The following is a 15,263-nucleotide window of genomic DNA, read 5'->3' as shown; positions in this document are numbered from 1 at the left end:
GTTCTCTAGTAACAAATATATATTAAAAAAGCCTATATAACATCAAAGAAAATCTTGTTATCCTGGATCTGGTTTATAGGTAAATGCTAGGCTATCAGTCAGCAGACTGTTACAAGCCTAGCAAATAACCAAATAACCCTAGGTCAGAATCAAAGCATATACCTTATATGTGTGAGTTTAAGACCTTAACTATTATTCCAGCCTTTTCACCTAAAGAAAGTGACCTCCCTTTTCTGTTATTAAGGATCAGACTCTGTAATCTGCACACATTATACTACCTCCCCACCCACTAGAGCAGGGGATGAGTGTGTGTTAAGCTACAGTAATGTGAGTGAATCATATGGTTAAATATGTAGTTTCATTGGAATGGGAATTAGTTGGTTCTACATAACAGCAACAAATGGACAGTTCTAAAAGAGGGTCTACTTTATTTAAGCGAAAGCGTAAAACTGCAAATACATATGGATCGAACCATATGCATCGAAAGTGCACGCCGTCAAAAACTATAAATGGAAATCTCCGTAGGTGGAGATTTCTGTTTACTTCAATGTAGTGCAATCTCGGAGTTTGCATATTTAAGTAGTGGGGGGGGGGTACAAGGGGGCTTGCACGCCTGCCTACATCTTTTTTTTTCAGTGCATTTTTTTCTTTATTAACTTTCGAACGTTTAAGAGTTCAATGCATATGTGTTGATCTTTATGCATACAAACTTTTGAACGTTCGAGTTAAAAAAGTAGACCCCTAAAAGAGTATGTTTCAATCTGCTTTTCTGCTTTGCAGACCTGACACCCTGGAAGTCTGCAAGGCCAAAATAGGTATGATTGCCAGTGTTATTTAAATATTATAGTTAATTAATTAAGTGTACAACTGTTAGGAAAATGAATAATATGCTGCATCTTTGATTATATCTGTGTCCAATTGTATTATTTTCTGTGACGTTAGGATGCACAGGTACACATGCATACATACATACACACACACACACACACACACACACACACACACACACACACACACACACACACACGCACACACACACACACACACACACACACACACACACACACACACACACACACACACACACACACACACACACACACACACACACACACACACACACACACACACACACACACACACACACACACACACACGCACACACACACACACACACACACCTACCCCTGATGTATTACAATTTCCATCCCTAAGTCTCAAAATCGTGTCCAGTGATGTTAAATATAACTGGTTCTGTTCCAAAATATAAGGGTAGGTATTGCACATCACACATTTTCTGATGCCTTTATTAAGATTATCAGAACCAATTTCACTGGTTGCTCAAACTAAAATTTCAAATTGTGGCCTGTTTTTCTCACAAATAATGGCTTGTCTCCTACTTTACTATATATCTCATCGTAAATTCTGAACGTAGCTCAGTTTCTAGTGACAATGTTCTTCATGTCTTTTGAATAAAGCCCATAAGGGATGACCATAGTATTTAAATATGCATCGTTTGACTGAAATTTCCTCGCAAAGTTTTTAAATTGTTCTTCTGTTCCTAGCAGGGGTTTGTACCTAGTACCTCATCCTTCCTTAACTTCTGCAGTAACTTTTATTTAATAAATCTATAGGATATCTCCTTTCTGTGAACATTTCCAACAATTTAACTAGCTCTGCCTCAAACAATTCAAAACCTGAACACATTTTAGTGGCTCTCACTAACTGTCCTTTGAAAAGATTCCTCTTAGTATGTTTCGGATGGCAGCTGTAAAAATCTACATAACTATTTGAAAATGTCTCCTTCCTGTGAATTTTAGGCTCACATTTTTGTGTCACAAGGTACTTAGACAATTCTACACTGGAATAGCTTATATTTAAGTCAGAATGTGTACAGGTGAAACTAAGAAAGGAGGGTAATTCATTAATATACTGCACAAATTCATGCCTGACTTCATTTGTTTCTTTCCATAAAATAAAAAACATAGGTACAAGTTCCAATGATTCCTGTACTTACTTGTCATAATGTACATAAACACACACACACATACATATCTCAGTAGTAAAATGAATGACGTTTGAAAATCCGAAAATAATATATTCTTGCCTAGCAGCAAACTCTAATACATGATGAAAACAAAACTTGCAAATATAACTCTTCAGACAACACAAAAATTGGATAAAAAGGCCCATGAATATAATACAACAGGGATCCCCTTGCAAACATAACAAAAACTAGTAAAATGTATTCTCCAGAAGAGAACACTTAGAGGAGGTGTTGGCATGATGTTTAATGCGTTTGCCTTCCATACAAAAGGCACAAGGTTTGATTCTCACCTTTAAGGGAAATTGACTAGGCTTAAAATGGCTCCCCAGAACAGCTTGCCTTGTACTTAGCTGTAAGCCTATATAGCTGCCCACAATATTTATTTCTGGGGGGGGGGGATTGACATAATGGTTAAAGTATTAACCTCACGAACACAAATATCGGGTTTGATTCTAACCTTTATTTATCGGTCAGGCTTGCAATAATCTGAAGATTGATAGCCTATTATTTACATATGAACCTAAACAAAATACTTTCTGCTTTACAAATATAACAGATGACAACTAATGCTATACTTTTTCAGAGAAACTGATCTACAGAACATACTGTGCAATAAATGGGTAAGTGTGAGTATATAACAAAATCACAAAGTTAGTAACGACACTCAGTGCATCCATTGTTGTCCAGTCATCTTATGTGATCACGTACACTTACTCATTCTGCACACTCTACTTAATGAATGCCAGACAGCTCCAGCTTGTAAACAGATAGGTCCATATAAATCTCTGGTAGGGTGCATGGAAAAGCTTTGTTTTAGCAGAAACAAAAGGATACAATGATGGCATTAAAACTGAATAGAAAGAGTAGCATTTAATTTAAGCAAAATAAATAAGTTGCAGCCGTAACTTTTATCTAGCTTAAAAAAATGAGTGAGAGGAATTCTAGAAACAAGTTGCAGTGTAAGCTCCTTTGTGGTGAATGGCCATCATTCATTCTTTACACTGATACTTCAAAATTACAAAAAAAAGTGCAGTGCTACATGCAGTTTGTCATTCATTCCTTTTTATACCTACATTTTCCTTATGAACCTTTGTCCCTTTTCAAACACTACCAATGTGGGTGCTAGTACAACTTCAAACATTTGGTTCTTTGACTTTATAGTGATTATGCAAAAAAAAAAAATAATAAATATATATATATATATATATATATATGCATCTTTTTTGTAAAAATATTCTTTACAGATGTTTGAAAAAAAAATGGTTTATTTTCATTTCACTTGAAAAATGAACAAGTTTACATCAGTGTGGCTTTTTTGTTTCTGCATGACTGGCCACAGTGTAAGCACTCTGTCAGAATGAAAATAACTTGGAAGGTTTATGCTATTATAGACCAAAAGGTTAAGAATGAGACACTTTCCAATGGATTAAATGTCACCTACTTGAAAACTGGATTGAAAAGCCAGACTTGCTGATGAAGAAGTCACTGTCAAACTGCAAGGTTATTGTGTTGAAAGTACTGTGGATGTCTTCAGGCAGGGCAGGGCCACTCCATTCTTTCAAGAAAATATTGCTTTCTAAAGGGCCGTCCCACACTTTCAGAATATCATGAGAAGTCTCAGTGTCAAAGACAATGAAATGGAGACTATAAAATCAAACAAAAATATCTGTTTAAATGCTTTGTTGACAAGAAATGCCATTTATTTTACTCTTATGAATGTCAATTACAAGTTTCTGCAACTATTAAAAACAATCTGGAAAAATGTCTAGTTTTACAATATAATTATTGCAATTATAATATTTAATTATTGCCCTTTGTAGTACTTTTCGATACATTAATAATGATCTTGGCAATAATGTTATATAAACATACTCTTTCATTTCAAATTATAAAAGAAACAAATTATATGAAAAATAGTTTAATTTATTACAAAAAAGCAGACCATATTAATGTATCTGCTATTACATTTTCTATTAACTCACTATATCTGAGTGATGCCTCCAGGTGCATTTGTAGTTAACTCCTACTGACGCCACTAGATGTCAAATATTGCTTGTTCATATTTGCATCAATAATGCCAAAACCATGCAAAGTACAAGGTCATAAAGCATTTCATCTTAAAGCTTCTACATTGGCAAACTCAACTACATTAATATTTGACCTCTGTCTAGTGCAGGTAAATAGATATTGACTGTTGTTTCTATGATACTAATTTATATAGATATAATTTGCGCATTTTCTAAATATCTCAACAACCAAGTAACACAAACAGAACTCCTTACCCTCATATGAAAGCTCTCAGCTAATGTTTGTAACTTCAGTGGTTGCTGAGATATTATACGTTGTTTACAAAATATTACAAATGTAATAGTTGTTGTGTTTACTGTGACTTACAAAATTTGGTTTAAGACTTAGAACCTAAAGTATACTACAACTATAAAAATATTCTGTGCTGAAGAGTTTGCCACATATTTCTTTCATAACCACTATGGCTCCAGAGATATGAACATTTGTTTGAAATGTGAGGACATAATTTGATTATGTCAAAAGGCTTAGGCTCTGTCCACTGGACGTTACAGTGCAAACTTCCTGAGCTCCATTGGAGTGAATAAGTTAGTATTGTGGGGCCCTCTGTTACAATACAAAGCTGGTTAAAGCTAAAACAGACCCAGATGAGTCACTAAATTCTTTATATAGTTCTCCAAATATTTTCTTAATAAAGTCCATATGGTTAATTTTATTTTATCAAGCTGACTGAATGGTGTTTATATATTGGGGTAATCCTTTCCTTGTATTAACTGCCTTTGAAATACACCTTTGTTTTATCCATTCTGGGGGTTTGCAGCATTTTGTAATGTATTGTTAATCTATATAAACAAATCATAGAACTCAAATGTACAGACATTTCAATTAAATAAAGACTATGGCCAAGAATCATAGCGATGCACTACACATCTGTGCAATGCAATGGCATGAAGAGTCATTCAGTAGCCAAAGTGAGACCGGTGGTACTTTATAAGCAGCCGGCTGAAATTCAGGGTTCAGAAATGAGCAGTGCAGCAACTATACAAGTAGGTATATCCATGCACTGAAACTCATTCCCACAAGTGCAATACACATTCCACAGAGCTTTTGCATACTACACTGCATAATCTCTTGAGAACTGAAAATGCAAACTCACAGATTCATATATCTCAAAAATAAATAAAATGCATAAATTAGCTAAGTCATGCTTGCTAGAGTATCCATGACAGTAAGATACAAAGTGCTGCAGAAAGCCATGTAGTCATACAGTATTTGCAACTGCAGTGCTCTGGTGCTGACTTAAATGGACATCTGTCAGATGTATAATAGAGATTGTACAGGAAAGTAGAAAAAAGCAGCAAACTGAGAGCCAAAAGAGTTTTTGGTGTCCTTGCAGAGAGAAAATGATTCTAAGATCATCCATGCAGGATTGTACAAAAACTTTAGGATGGACCCACACCTACCCTTCTTTGTCAATGATATAATAAACTTGTGCCACATTCAGCATATTACTGGAGACCAGCACTCCAAACAGAGAATGCATGCTGAACACAACATATGTTATCTATGTTTTGTAATGGGAACATCAGCCATCCAACCATATCAAGATGGCAGCAGAGGTAGGCTGAGATTGCATGGCTCATCTTGCATCGACACCAATGGGTGTCCCTGCCACAGGAATACAGATTTAGCACAGGCACTCATGACTACTCTGTGTGTCTTTTTTGGTGTACTTACAGGGCAGAGCACTGTTACAGTAAGACCTGTAGCGTCTGAGACAGTACAACTGTATGCTTTTGCCACTCGTGCAAGGGCTGCTGCTGATGATGATGACTCACAGATACATGAAAACTGTCTAGTGACACAGTGGCATTGACTGTCTCCATTTAGGGTGGACATCCATGCACAGTGCATCCCCCACAGCTGAACATAAGGCTACACTGTCTGTGTGCTCACTATCTTCACTGGGGAATAACTGCTTGTGATTCTGAGCAGCAGTGAGCCTCCACCTGCAGCTGTGGCAGCAGATAAGAACACTGCATCTGATGTGAGTACACACACCTGACTGCAGCTTTACAGGGGTGCCTGTTGCTGTCATATTTTGCTGGGACCCTGCCATACAAGCAGTACTTGGGGTCACTCAGCACATGTGCTGGAGTGTCATCCAGGCATAACCTGCTACTATCTATTCCAGCATGGAGCAGATTGCTCCATTGGGTTCTCATCCATAAGGACATGGAGTGGAGTTATATGACACAGTACTGATTCATGTTACAAGGTCCTAGATGGAAGATGTAGCTTCTTTCTGCCAACAGAGGATAGGTAGGACTGTCACGGCTATAATGACAGTGCTGTCCAATATTAGGATAGGGTACATTCCAGGAGTGGCGACATTTCATTTAGTAGCAAGAAATGAAACATTGTTATTCAATGGTTATACATAAAGTGCATTTACATAGTTCTGAAGGCTTGCTTAGTCTTCTATGCTCCACAATGTTCCTACAATCTTAGCATCATTTGCACACCTGCTATTTCAGCAGTCATCACTAGTGGGTAGCATTGACATAAATACATGAAAAAAAAGATTCCAGCACAGAACCCTGTGGCATCCTCTTTAACATCACCATGAATCAGTGCCTGTTACCTTAACAGATTTCTTGTGCCACAACCAGTTTGCAAACCACTGTATTATAAAATCATTACAACCCTTCTCTGCAGAGGCACAAGTCTAGTACTAAGGGGAAATGAGTTGAAAGCTTTGGCCATGTCAATCTGTACTATGTCAGGAGCCTTCACCATGTCTGTTTAAAATCTTGTCAAGCTAATCACACTAGAATTGTGGCTCATAAATCCATACTGAAAGGTGTTACTGTACTGCACATTACTGTGCTTGTTCAATGCAGTTCACTATAGTACACGTAAGACTTATGTGACTTTTGTTGTTATCTGTTTTTAATTGAATTTAACTATTGGTTTAGTTTTTGGTGTCACTCAAATGGGGTACAATATTTATCAGCCTCAGAGGATATGGTTGACAGATCATGATGCTTCACTAGGGATGGTCTGTACCTTTCCCCTCTAAGCTTTTAAATGCTGGCTAAATCTTTGCCCACCCCTGACAAACCATCTACAATGACTAAACCAACTTAGAATTATTTAAAGGCAATACTGCTAAATGCTAGGAGTCTAAACAAAAAGCATCACTCCCTAACCCTAGAGAATGCAAATATCTGTGTAGTTATTAAGACATGGTTTAAAAACATAGGCAGTAGCATGGCAGTCTAGAGCTATAATGCCTTCCACACATTTAGACCAGCTAGTGTGCAGAAAGAGGCTAGAGGTGGAGGTGTCTCAAGACACAGAAAAAGCAATCACACCTCAAGGCTGATTAAGCAGTATGATGCACCTGAGCTCCTCCATGTACAATTTACCAAAATCAGTGCCTCATACCATATCTTGGCATGATACAGGTCCCCCTGTATAACTCAGAAGATTCATACTACTTACTTAAGTGAACTTAGGTCACTTTCCATTCAACCCAACACTCGTGGGTGACTACAACTTCATATTCTTCCTCTTTCGGCTTTTCCCGGTTAGGGATCGCCACAGAGGATCACCTGTCCACTCATGACTGGCAGTGGAATTTTACAGTGTTGAGTTGCCAGCCTGGTGCCCAACCTTCCACAGAAGGCACACACACACGCACACACTCACACCTAGGGTCAATTTAGAGTGTCCAGTCCACCTACAGCATGTCTTTGGGATGTCGTAGGAAACCACAGCACATGAAGGAAATCAATGCAACCACAGGGAGGACTTGCAGACTCCACACAGAAGGTACCCCAGCTGAGGATCAAACCGGAGAATATGGGTGACTACAACTACCCCACTATAAACTGGGAATTATACACAACTTCAAATTGCATGCTCAATGATTCCTGCACACTGTCAACATGAATGCCCTGGATCAGCTAATCTATATGTCATCTTTAACCTAATCCTCACCAACATCATGGGAACCCCCCCCCCCCCCCCCGAGTGTAACATTCTCACTGATCAGGTCAGACCATATAGATGGCTCCTTTAAAATAAAAATAAAACCTGGGACATCAGGCAACCCTGCAACTTATAGAAATTATTGCAAAGAAAACTTTCTACTTTTAAGTGACACACTGGTAAAATGTCAAGCCCCCCCAAACCCAAGGAACTGCAATGCATCTGTGGAGTCATACAAAAAAACCCTTCTACAGTCATATTGCAGCTGTACAGAGGCAGTACCTACCAAAAACAAAAACAAAACAAACTCAAAAAAGAAGCCACTCACATGGAATCACAACATCAATATGTTGTATAACTAAAGAAAGAAAATCATGTCAAAAAACAAGAAATGCAATGCCCAGTAATGCAAGAATTCCCTCAGTACACTAAGCTACATAAACAACTCAAAGGACAAATCTGAAGTAAAAGCAGCCTTCCAGCCTAAGGACAATCACAAGGAATTCTTTAGCTATGTCTGAAATCTCAATGGCAATACACAACAATGTGTCAAGATAATTGTAAATGGATACACCTATAAATTTAACTCCAATTTTATCCCACTTTCTCTCCAAAACACCCATCAGTCCTCAACTATAGCTCCACCAACTATGACTTGGGAACATGTCCTCATTACACTTTCCAAGGTAAAAAAACACTGCATTGATGTGACCTGATAATATTACTGGATGCCTCCGTAACAGCAAGAAACATCACTTGTCAGGGCCAATTGAAGCACTATTCAGCTATAACCTCCAAACAGGCTTCATGCCAAGTGAATGGACAACTACAACTGTTATCCCTCTGTACAATGTGAACCATTCACAGACTCAGGAAGCGAATGACCCGTAACCCTGACTAGTCTAATATGTATGGTCTGGGAAAGAATAATAATGGACATGACAAAGAATGACACAGGAAACCTTCAGACACTGGATCCAATCTGGACTGGTTTTGTCAAGCTATAATCTCCTATGCCACACACTCCATCCGGTGGTTGACAAGCAAGACACAAGAAGTCAGGATATGTGAATCTGCCTCCATAAAAAAGGCTAGAAACTAGTGAAGCTGCCAGGGCTCAGTGCTGGGGCTGCCCCTTTTTGGAATCTATTTCTCTGAAGTCAAGGCCATTGTCAAAGGTCTGTAGCTGACCAAGTTCAGAGACAAATGCAAACTTGGAGCAGTCATATAATTCCCAAAATATGCAAACATCTGCCAAGATGGCTTGACACAGACTAATTACTGTTGCCACAGTCACAGACTAAAACTCACTGCAAAAAATGCATAACATTATCTTTCAGAAAGACAACCATCCCTGGGAACTACTGCAACTGATAATACACACCTGTGGTTTGACCATGAGATCAAGTATTTTGGAATGCACGCAGTCTGTGACTTGGCTTGTGAGTAACCATAATGTGACTACTGTACTAAGGGAATAATTGTATGTTGCACGACTTGTAAACAATGCTATGGCATCTGGGTCCAATGGGGGCTACAGGAGCCTTGACCCCTCCACTTCCCCAGAAAAAAAATTGGTTCCAGATGTGGTTAGAATCTGTTGAATTTTAAGTTGAAATATTTTTCTTTCAATATTTTTAGTATCAATATTATGTCACTTAAATTATTTAAAATATACACATATATATCTATATCTATTTCGATCTAGCTGTACCTATATCTTATATATCTATCTATATCTATCTATATATATATATATATATATATATATATATATATATATATATAAATATATATATATATATATATATATATATATATATATATATATATATATATATATAAATATATATATATATATATGTATATATAGCCACACACATACACAGAGATAGATAAATACACATACATACTGTTGCAGAAAAGAGGAAAATCCCAGGATGCAAAAAACTCCCTTACCAGCCTCAGTAAGAAACTGAGATCCCTCATAAAATCCACCAAAGCTAGTTATGAAAATAAGATTGCCAAAGATTCCAAAGACAACCACAAGGCATTCTATAACTATGTCAAGAATCTAAATGACAATGCTCAGATCTGCTCTGAGCTACAACAGAATGGCATTAAATCTACTGATCCCAAGGATATTGCCAGTATCCTGGCAGATCGATTCAGTGCCAACTTCACCCCCCTCTCACCCCCTAAATGGCCCCATCTCAATACCAGAAGATTGCCAAATTCCATTAATAATGGCCACACAGGTAAAAAAACACACTCTCCAAAGCTAAGAATACAGCATCCATGGGACCAGATGACATCCCGGGCTGTGTACTACATGGACTACAAAAAGAACTGGCACCTCACCTAAGTGTCATGTTTAATCATACACCCACCACAGGCGTTGTGCCCACTGAGTGGTGCACAGCTACAGTTATCCCACTCCACAAGGGGAGATCCACCTTGGATCCCGGGAACTACTGCCCCATCAGTCTGACAAGCCTGATCTGCAAGGCCATGGAACGTATTATCATGGAACTTCTAAACAAAGACATTGCCAACCTTCAAACAGTGGACCACACCCAGTTTGGGCTCATGAAGGGCCGATCTTGTCTCCTGAACCTGATTGACTTCTTCGAATCAGTCTCCAGAGCTGTGGATGAGGTTATGGCAGTCCACACAGCCTATCTGGACCTCGCCAAGGCCTTTGATACCACCCCCCACTCTGGAATCATAGATAAACTTACTAAGCTGAGCATTAATCCCTATGTCATTCGATGGGTTGCCAATTGGCTCACTGACAGATTCCATACTGTAAAAGTAGCTGACTCCAAATCCAGCTCCAGATAAGCGACAAGTAGACTACCTTAGGGTTCAGTCCTGGGACCTGTCTTGTTTGGCATCTACACTCTGAAGTACAGGCCAACAATAAGGGACTCGGGCTAACAAAGTTTGCAGATGACTGCAAACTGAGAGCCATTAAACCAGTATGACTATAATTGGTGGCATTTGCCTTTATTGACTTTTGGCCTGAATTTACACATAAGACTTAGAAAGTAAAAAGTCATGAGCATTCAGAAGTCATGTAGCTGAAACACAGGTATGTACTCAAGGGGTCATTTGCATATACTCCATGGGCCTCCACTACAGGAGGTTTTAAGCTTTGCACTGTGATACAAATATTAGTATAAAGTGGGAGTGGTTAGACTCCCCATCTCATTGCACATTTGACATTCAGGCCACTTCATCAAAGGACCAGAACTACGAAGATCATGGTAAGTAACCACTTACCCAGAAAGAAAGAAACCCCAAACTGTGCCATCCCTAACCCAACCATGTAACTAAATGTACCAACTCCAGGATTACATTACAGTTGGGAAAAGGGTGAGGTTCACTATCTCGCACAACAGATTACTTAACCTGGTAAGAGCTTCACAGTTCCGGTGCTTTGATGAAGTGGGCTTTGATATTTTCAGCATCAACAAAATGGGATTCGATATTATGGCACATCAACAAAATAAGGTAGACCCATATTTTATATATATATATGTATATATATATATATATATATATATATATATATATATGTGTGTGTGTGTGTGTGTGTGTGTGTGTGTGTATCTGTCTGCCTATCTGTCTTCACTATCTATATTCAATGCAGAGCAAGCATCATTGCCACACCCATTGATTCCTGCCCATCATTGCACATATTCAGAGAAGCAGCCTTTCACTGAAAAACAAGCATTGGATCATATAACTACCAGTAACACTAAAGTAAGGGTACTTTCCAATCGTTGCTTTGAATTTCCTCTCCTTTCCAAAATAACTACATGTCAGCATTTAAAGGGAGGCTTAGTCTGAACCCCCCCAGCATAGGGACTTTTCTCCCACACTATCTAAACTATGTACCTCACATTCACAATCACACAACCACAACCAAAGGTCACTCAGCATTATTTTGCAAAAGTTGGACTAAGGAGGAGGATCAGCTACAGCACAAGCCAAAATTGAACAAGTTCAACTGGCAGTGCTATTACATATAAATGATGATCTGCAATTTATCTGACCTAGATAATTGCAGCATACATATCCTTACAACAACAGTGGGTCTATGTTAGTAATTGGATTACTAAAGACAGCACCTGAACAGTTTGTCTTGTATTCAGTCATTTTGTGTACAAATGACAGTACAGTTGACAAAAATACCTGATTGTCCTTCCAGGATCTGCTTGAATAGTCCATGTACAATGTATATTGTTGTCATATGGTGCCGGGTAACCAGGTGAGAGGATTCTTCCTGAGACAGCTCCAGTAATGTTTCCACCACATTCAGCTATAAAAACAGAAAGAAAGCATATTTTTCAAATTGGATAATAGATTCATGACTGCACCCTTTTATGCAAAACGTGAGACTACTTTTTTCTTCTAAGCAGTTATTCACTGTTTTTCCCTTTTCCCATCTATTTCTGGATTTAGAAGAAATTATTTCTAGTTTTAAAATAATCTAGAAGGAGAGCATATCCTGTTGCTTTAAAGCAGAAATGTTCCTACACTTTGTCAGTCATCTCGTAATATCCAATAACAATTGCACAACAGTTATTAATTTTTCCTTTAAAATATTTAAAAATCTGCAACAAGTAAGCAATAAATCTGGCTGAGATGTTAATGAGGTCACTGGGTAAATGATTTTATAAGCATGGCTATGCAGTGACATTTCTTTAGTGCAAACCTCATGAAATTTAACTCACAAAATGGTACTTTTGTTATACACATTCTCTGAAAGACCCTGTTTTGATAGCATTTTCAGCACATTTTACATTCCTCCCAATTAACATAACAGGTCAATTGCATTTCTGATTGGATGTCATAATAAATCTGCAATATATTACAAGGCTGTTTTCAGAGATGGCAAGAGTGTACCTAATGCTTCAGTATCAAGGAAACAATAAATAGATGCTTGCATACAAACACCCCCCCGCAAACAACATAAATGAATCATTGTTTGACAAAAATGCAAATCCCAAGTATAAAGAAACTGATACTCTAGCTATTCTTTCCAAAAATGTTCCTTTGTTAAAACATATATTCTTTGTCACACTTTCTGAAATTCGAAAGGCAACTGTTCTAGTGCAAAAAAATGTACTTAGATATATGTATAGTATAGGTGGATAAACTGAGAATGTTTGTCTACATGTAGCACAAAAGTTCTTGATGGTACATATACACAGACATGTGAACAGGCACACGCGCACACACTCACTTTATATTGCATTTATACTCTCTACTTAGTAGCATTCGTTAACATACTCACCTATTCACACACACACACACACACACACACACACACACACACACACACACACACACACAAATACACCCACACTCACACCCACCCACCCACACTTACACACACACACACACACACACACACACACACACACACACACACACACACACACGCACACACACACACGCACGCTCTCACATTCACCTACACACACATACACACACACACACACACACACACACAAATACACCCACCCACAACACACACACACATACACACACACACACACACACACACACACACACACACACACACACACACACACACACACATTATCTTTCACCTGAGGCCACATATACCTCTACATGCATTCACACATGCGGCCAACCACATACACACATGCACACTTCCTCATCACTACCTATCTGATAAAATCCCCAGCAATTACCTTTCTCACCCACTAAAAGTAATAGGTACATGCAAATTATTGGCCATATTAATTAACATGGCTGTCTTCGAAGATTTATACTGCTGATGGATTCTATGAGTCTCTCAGTAGTGTAAAACACTTATTGCAGGCATTTCTGTGGGAGACCACAGAATTTTTATCATATGCCTCTCTCCTGGAATGCCTCATTTATATTTGCAGTAGGCAAGAAACACAGCCCGCCAGTGTAGTGCACCTTAACTTGATAAAGCACTGAGGATAGGTTTTCTCTGAGCTGGAAATGGATACCACCAAGTTACCATTGCTGGCAAAGTTTCTGAATAACAGGGAAGATTTAAAAATGTACAGCCAGTATTCTTGCCATAATACATTCCATAATAAACGTTATTACTGAGTATCAGAAGCAGCTTTAGCCTCCCTGTTTAGACTAATGGATTGAGTTTAGAAGAAAAGTTCAAAGTGTAATCCTTCCTTTAAATTTAGAATTTCTTTGTTTAGCAATGCAATAATATATAGAATGTATAGGTTTAATATCACTTTAATATTTAGCTTCTACAGGACTAGCCTCATTGTTTCTATATAGAAAATAATTTATTGTAAAACACAGACTGCATTTACACTGACATTTTGAAAAAATCCTTTTTGACATGAAGGCATTTCCCATATATAGTGTGATGTGCAGAATGACCATTTAATGGATTGCAGTACTGAACTCTTTTTGTATGCTTGAAATTGATCCATGATCTGATTTCAGTCAGAGCACTACACTTTGTTTCATCCCATTTTGTCATTTGCCCTTTAAATTGTTATATACATTGAAGTGATGACTCGTATTGTCAATCTTTCATTATACTGAATGCAGAATTGTCCACAGTGGGACTGAATGCTGTCTCTGACATCTGGTCAGTCAGGCTAAAGAAAAATGGTGACATTTCTCATTTTGCAAACGTTCATTTTTCACCAAGTTTCTTTGATCTCAGAGGCAGTGTATTTAAAGATGGGGTATAGTAGCAGAGCCCCAGTATTCAGGTGTGTAGGAGATAAGGTCTCTTGAAAAAATATTTATGCAGTTTCTGAACTGTTTTTCTATTTTTGTGTTTACCATAAATATACTTTGGATGTTTTAGATTTGTTATTTTACTTGACAGCGTTGTAGCAATTGATATTGCGATATGAATCCGATTTCCTTGCGTTTGACTGCTTCTTTAAGCAAACGTTACTTATTTTATTCATTTATTCATAGAGTAGCAAGGAAAGTCCAGGGTCTGTTTTCAGCCATAAGCAGCCACACAACATAGCAATCACGTGTAGATTATATACAGTCGGGTAAGAATAATACAGATGAGCACATATGTTTAATATAAATAGTACAAATGATAATATAGTTATTATATAAAATAGCATGATCGACACAGAGGAATGAATATAGTTAGTTATAGTTAAATACACTTAATACACTCAGTTAA

General features: G+C 37.9%; 1 protein-coding gene across 1 annotated transcript in view; it reads right to left on the bottom strand.

The window, feature by feature from the left end:
• The window catches only part of LOC122792903 (CUB and sushi domain-containing protein 1-like), a 4,548,980-nt gene that overhangs the window by 3,608,810 nt on the left and 924,907 nt on the right, over window positions 1-15,263 (bottom strand). The window contains exons 14-15 of the mRNA XM_044060461.1: window positions 12,269-12,395; window positions 3,489-3,691 (exon numbers count right to left, since the gene is read on the bottom strand). Of these exons, the coding sequence (XP_043916396.1) occupies window positions 3,489-3,691; window positions 12,269-12,395 (330 nt within the window). The remainder of the gene's footprint in view (window positions 1-3,488; window positions 3,692-12,268; window positions 12,396-15,263) is intronic.

This window comes from Protopterus annectens, chromosome 2.part0 (assembly GCF_019279795.1).
Source record: "Protopterus annectens isolate FY-2018-M chromosome 2.part0, PAN1.0, whole genome shotgun sequence".
NCBI classification, from domain to species: Eukaryota; Metazoa; Chordata; order Ceratodontiformes; family Protopteridae; genus Protopterus; species Protopterus annectens.
Note: the sequence above shows the minus strand (reverse complement) of the source record. Positions and strands in the feature narration are given on the sequence as shown.